The sequence below is a fragment of the Habropoda laboriosa genome, unplaced genomic scaffold (assembly GCF_001263275.1).
Source record: "Habropoda laboriosa isolate 0110345459 unplaced genomic scaffold, ASM126327v1 scaffold1157, whole genome shotgun sequence".
Lineage (NCBI taxonomy): Eukaryota > Metazoa > Arthropoda > Insecta > Hymenoptera > Apidae > Habropoda > Habropoda laboriosa.
The window spans coordinates 30273-36649 of NW_017101228.1; the positions used below are offsets into that span (position 1 = coordinate 30273).

A 6377-nucleotide genomic window follows, 5' to 3' on the forward strand; every position below is an offset into this window, starting at 1 on the left:
TTTAAATTACCTGAGAACTATTAATTTTACGAATTTCAGAATTCTCAACTCCTAAACTTTGTAACCACTCATCTTGTGTTTCATCTTCGTCATCAAGATTTTGATCTTCTATATGGTTCACTAATGTAGTATTTGATGTAGCTGTATCCAATGTTTCACAACCTGAATCACTTAGATTTGACCGCCGTTTAAAATCTTTTCTTAATGGCATTGTATATTCAATTTCTATAAAAATATATAATATGTTATGCGTGTTTTCACTATGCATTATAATCCTTCATACCTTCTTGTTTCAAAAATTGTCGAAAACCACGTGTTGTAGGTGTTAAAAGTGCATGAGCTTCTGAAATTCCAGAAATTCCAGCAGCACGAAATAACACGGTAAAATTATTTGCACAAACGTAAAAGTATGGACATTGTCGTGCTCGCAGTAAATGAAAAAGCGACCTAAAGCTTTCACTCCAATCTTTGTATAAAGCTTCTTTAATGTACGTGTTGTTTACTATTGTCGAATTACTTGCTAAATTTGCACTCACTTTGCCAGCAGAGCGAGGAAATAACTCCAGCCATGGAATCGAGGGGTGTTGCCATACTAAGCAACATCTATGTAATCTGTTTAAAATGAATTCAATTATGTAGTAGATATTTGTACTAAATGGAAATATACAAAATGTTATAAGAATCACCTTGCATTTGGACTAGTATCTAAGGTCGAATCTTGTTCACCAATATTTAGACATCTTACAAAACCAGATATACCTGATGCTTCTTCACTAGTTTTTAGTTTACAATTCCATGGAAATGGTTTCAGAGACATAAATCTCATTTTAGTTTTTAAAGTCCAATCTACAGGAATATATTTTTCTCCTTTTACTATTTCTGGTTCTGAAATATTCTTATTTACTTCCAATTTTGACAGTGCATTTCTGAATGTCAAAGGACAGTCAATTATAGTATTTTCTGCTTTATCTACTTTTGGAGACTCAATTTTTAATAATTCAAATAATGTATCATTACTAGCTTCTAAGTCTGAAGCTGTTATATTTGGTTTTTTATTTGTTTCATCTCTTACAAAAGGGTTTTTGCGCTTCTGACCCACACACTCACTGGTATTGTAATTACATTTGTCAGATTTTTCTGTAGCTCTCAATTTCAAATCTCCTCTTGTAATGTGTGTATTACTCATACGTGCTTGAAGTGCACGTTTTTTAATTTTTAAACGGTGTAACTGCATCACTTCCTCTGGCCTTTTCCATTCTGACGTTTGCAATTTATCTAGAGTCTTCATTGATGAGCTTGAAATAAGTTTAGTCCTACTATACAGAAAGCATAAATAAAATTTAATAATAACAACTCCAAGTTTCCAGCATTTTATGTAATTATAGGTTAGAATTTTATATGTTTACATTTCTGCTGATTTATAAAATTACAAAGAGAATTAGATTTTTAAAACCATAAAAGGTATAAAATGATTAAATATACACACCGTTACATAAAAGTTTCCTATTAATCTGATAGTATCGTCAATCGAATAAAGATTTTCACCCGCCACTGTAAACAAGACCCCACGCACAGCAGATTAGTGTTTCGAGCTCACTATGACATAATATATCTGTTTGTGGTTATAAAAATGACAACAATTTCGAAAAATTGAATTTGTTATTTATTTTGCATTACATCAACCTACATTATAAAAATATAAAACTATGTTAATAAAATAATTATGAATTGAATAGTTTAATACCGCTCACAGAAATGTTTTTAAAACATGTAGGCATCAAAAGTGAAATATCTCTGTTGACGTTATTAGCGCGCTCCACCATACACGCGGTTGTTCTGCTTAAATATTTTGAAAAGAAGGTCTCCTGCACATTTTTCCGCCATGCTTGGTGGATCGAGCAGCTATGTGAAGCATAGTGGTCGAAAGTAGACTCACAAGGGGCTTTCTGTTTTTTTTTTCAGATTTCAATTCTGACACACAAGATCAAACTCTTATCAGACTTAGTCTAAGACTACACGGGCGTTTTACACGCCGCATAATAAATTTTTTTGTAGCAAACATTTTTCAATTACGTTTTACTCTTCACTGCTGTGTAGACAAACCAATACTAAACATTGTATCGCACTGCTAGCGTGTTTTGTTTCCCGCGTGCAATACGCGACAGGCGAGCGTTTCGCGAATGCGTCAAAGCATGTTCCACGCCTCTGTAAGTAGTCAATTGTATTAAAACACACAGTTCCTACTTCGGCGGAGAAAATGCGGCCTAGCCTTGGATTACTTTTAAAAAAGAGTTAATATTGTGCAGGCATCGTATTAGTCAAAATAAAATGATTAAAACCTGATTCATAAGACTGAACCAAAGACATTTTGAATCTAAATCACGAGTCCTGATTCTATTCGTATTCTTCCTTCTAAGAAAAGACCAATCTTCGTGGTAGATGGTGAGTAAAGTCGATTACGCAACAATCTCAAAATCAAAAATATGTAATTCATTATGGTCATTTTCACAACTACCGGCATATTGTATATGTATGGCCCTTTTATGTATGTATATAAGAATGAACATGTTTTCATTTACAGTTACTGGAGAATATACATATGTAAGTATGTATGTATACACATATGTATATTAGAGACATATTGTACTACTTAGCAAATATTAAAAGAATTATGAATTTGGTTACAAGTATTATGAATTAAATGGAACATTTACTGTTTTGTTTTGGTAGAGGAGTTTTTTAGATAATAAAAGTTTATTATAATAACAAAGAAAAAAAAAGCGCGGTACAATATTAACCAAGTACAATAGATGGACAAGCCAAAGATGAGGTTTCAAGCGAGACTAAGGGTCCAGAAATAAGAGATGCAGGAGAAATTGTGACGTCTTCGCAGTTAATCAGCCAATAGGAATAGAGTAAGGCTACCACACTTACTCTTCCATGAATAACAATTAGCGACGATCGAATCTCCCATAAGCAGTTAAGCCAGACGAGTCACGTGCCGATACAAGGGTCTTTGTGGTGCTGATTTTCGAGGCGCGAAAACGATGGCTGTCGATCTGTGATACTGTGTCGGCATATTTTTGTCATTTCAAACAGAAATTTTTGGGTTTCATAAATAATTTTTGAAACAGCATAAAACTACTTTTATTATTCAGGAATAGCAAAAAAATGTTTAGTTTTCACTTTTCTAAAGCTTGAAAAATATTAATACATTTTTTGAGATTTCCGTTACAACAAATTTATTGTATATGAGTCATTTAGAAATTAACGTCGTAAGTACTATCACAAACGAGGTACAAAATAGACCTAACCCCAATGCATTTTTTTATCCACGTTAGGGCTATGAGCACAGATGAGATATATGTAGAGTAGACCACTCATTCAATGTACTTTTTTATCACACGACCCCGGGGTCCTAAAACGCCGTTACCATTTTCGTGTCACATCCTACTATATCGATTGGGATTGGTATTATATCACTGCGCTATTAGCGGTAGGAATTGAAATCAAGAACACTGATAGGCATTTATTATTTTAAATAATGAAGCAGACAAAATTTTGAATCTTAGGGTAAACTAAAATGGATTCAGTCACACATTTACGTTTTGGGATCCAAGGGTGTATGGACAACAAGTAATAATGTATACACAATTTGGTCATGGACGCTAATATTCCGGATTTACTTCCTGACCAATATCGATCGTTTTGCCCAATGCAATTCTCCATAAGAACGTTCTTAAACGAAGAACTTAACCATAAGAAAGCTTCTATCGCTTCGCGATTATTTAATTGTCGACGAGGATAGTGTAAGGCGCCGTGCGACGCGCCTGGGCAGTGACCACGGGACCCGAGCCGCAGGGGGCCGTAGACAAGGAGCAGTGCAGGCTGCACCCCCACCCCACGAGTGTATGGACAACAAGTAATAATGTATACACAATTTGGTCTTGGACGCTAATATTCCGGATTTACTTCCTGACCAATATCGATCGTTTTGCCCAATGCAATTCTTAAAATAATCGTTCTTAACCATAAGAACGTTCTTAAACGAAGAACTTAACCATAAGAAAGCTTCTATCACTTCGCGATTATTTGATCGTCGACGAGGATAGTGTAAGGCGCCGTGCGACGCGCCTGGGCAGTGACCACGGAACCCGAGCCGCAGGGGGCCGTAGACAAGGAACAGTGCAGGCTGCACCCCCACCCCACGGCTTGCAGGGCCCTAACGGCCGAAGAAGTGTATAAAAACGGGAAAAAGGGCAGCGGCCCACACATTATTGTATCCAACCACCGACCAGCGAACCAACGTCATTTTAAAAATCAGTTATTCTAAGCCCTTGCAATTCTTTACTCTTACAATAGAGAGTCGTCCCTCTCACTTCCTCTCGCGGAATGGAAATTTTTGTCGTCGTTTTCGTTGATGGTTGTTACAAGGTGATATTGCGACGTGACTACCAAAATACTATTTCTTCGGTGACCAACTGCCAAAAGACTGCCAAAAAAGACGCACTCCTCCTTCGTGTCCTTGGTTTTATCAGCTCGGCCGGTTGCTGATTGGTGGCCATTTTCCTCTGTGCGGTATAGGTACTGAGTCTTCATTGATGGAGATTGTTTACGTGGGACACAGCTCCTTCCAAGGGAAAGGGATTGTTGCTCATGTTAGAAAACCCCATTTTTTGGATTTTTCCCAGGGGTTGCCGCGTGACTTTCCACTGCGCACGTGACCTCTTCACGGGGGGTACGGTACGCGCGAGAAGACCGGTACCTCGGTCTGGCAAGCAAGTGTAATTGAACAAGTTTATGACGATAATCCGCCAGACCGAGGGTTCCCCAGATATAAATTTTCAGCTGACTCTGTCTCAGGTTTCTCCATCTTGCAGTTGTATAAAATATAATCCCAAAAAAGTACTTTATTAGCCAAGATGTTTATTGAATACATTACTAAAATCGAATAATTTTTCCGGAAACATTGCACCGTGTTTTTATAGTGCATATTTTGATAATTAGAATGGATATATATTTGAGCTTTCCTGTTCAAAATTACACGGCAGCAAACAAACACAAATAGACGAAGCAAAAAAATCACTAAAAAAAATCAGAGAAGAAATCAGAAAAGCATCCCAAAGATCAGTAAATAACTTCTGGTCAAACGAAATCAAAAACCTATCACAACACAAACCCAAACAACTTTTCTCCTCAATAAACAGAATTTTCGGACCAAAAAATTTTAGCAATATAGACACACTCATTATCTCAACCACCAATAGAAACCTCTTACACAAAGCAGACATAAAAACAAAAATCTACAGACAGATTCCAACAACAACACACTCATTACGGAAACACAAGACAAACTAAATATTTTAGGCGCCCACTTCGAAATAGTGCACACACAAAACGCAAGTATGGGTAAAGAACAACTAACCAACGTATTCAGACATAAAATAAATACATTACAAAAAGAAATACAACAAGACAGACACACCGATAAAACAATATGCACATTCGCAAAATCAAACACAGCAGACCACCCTGACCCCAACCTTCACACCACCCAACTATTTCACATCATTCGACAAACTAATAAAAACATTTAAAAAACTAAATAACAAAAGATCGTCTAGCTTCGACAAAATTCCAAATATTGCATTAAAAAACCTACCCCCATCCTATTCAAGAACAGCCTAAACCACTCATGCTTCCCGAAAATCTGGAAAACCGCTAAACTCGTAACAATAAAAAAAAAATAGAAAGATGGCAGCAACCCAGAGGGGCTACAGGCTCATCAGCCTCCTTCCTAATATAAGCAAAATATTCGAGACAACAATAAACGATGCCATTAACTCATTCTGCAATAGAAACAATATAATCCCAGAAACACAGTTCGGCTTCAAACACAAACATTCAACAATTCACGCAATTACAAAACTCACATCAGACATCTGCTGGGCAAGAAATGCAGAGGAATGCGTAGGAGAAATTTTTATAGACCTAGAAAAAGCTTTTAATACTGTTTAAAAAGAGTTCCCAACACACCTCATCAAAATGATCCGGGACATGGTCCACGGGAAATAATTCTACGTCACCGAGGGGTAAAGCTCCTCATTCAAACACTGTGGCACTGGCTCTACGGGCGCTGTGATTGGCCAGTGTTTTTTGATAATAATTCAAAAATGAAGCTTCAAACAACATTTTGGTAAAGGAAAAAGTTGTTCAGAGCCACCCCAGCCACCCCCCATTTCCAGGTGTTCGAGGAATTACGGGACACCCTGTATAAGTATAAGATAAATATAAGCTCGCCTTTACCTTTACCTCTACCTTTACTTTTACCGTTCCTTCCCTTATCCGTCTACTCCCCCCCATTCATCCCTACCCCC

General features: G+C 37.0%; 1 protein-coding gene across 1 annotated transcript in view; it reads right to left on the minus strand.

Annotated features, from left to right (window-relative positions):
* Positions 1–1288, minus strand: part of LOC108578086 (protein downstream neighbor of son homolog) — a 2055-nt gene extending 767 nt beyond the window's left edge. Inside the window, exons 1-3 of the mRNA XM_017941342.1 lie at positions 687–1288; positions 284–612; positions 10–225 (exon numbers count right to left, since the gene is read on the minus strand). Of these exons, the coding sequence (XP_017796831.1) occupies positions 10–225; positions 284–612; positions 687–1288 (1147 nt within the window). The remainder of the gene's footprint in view (positions 1–9; positions 226–283; positions 613–686) is intronic.
* Positions 1289–6377: the final 5089 nt, after the last annotated feature.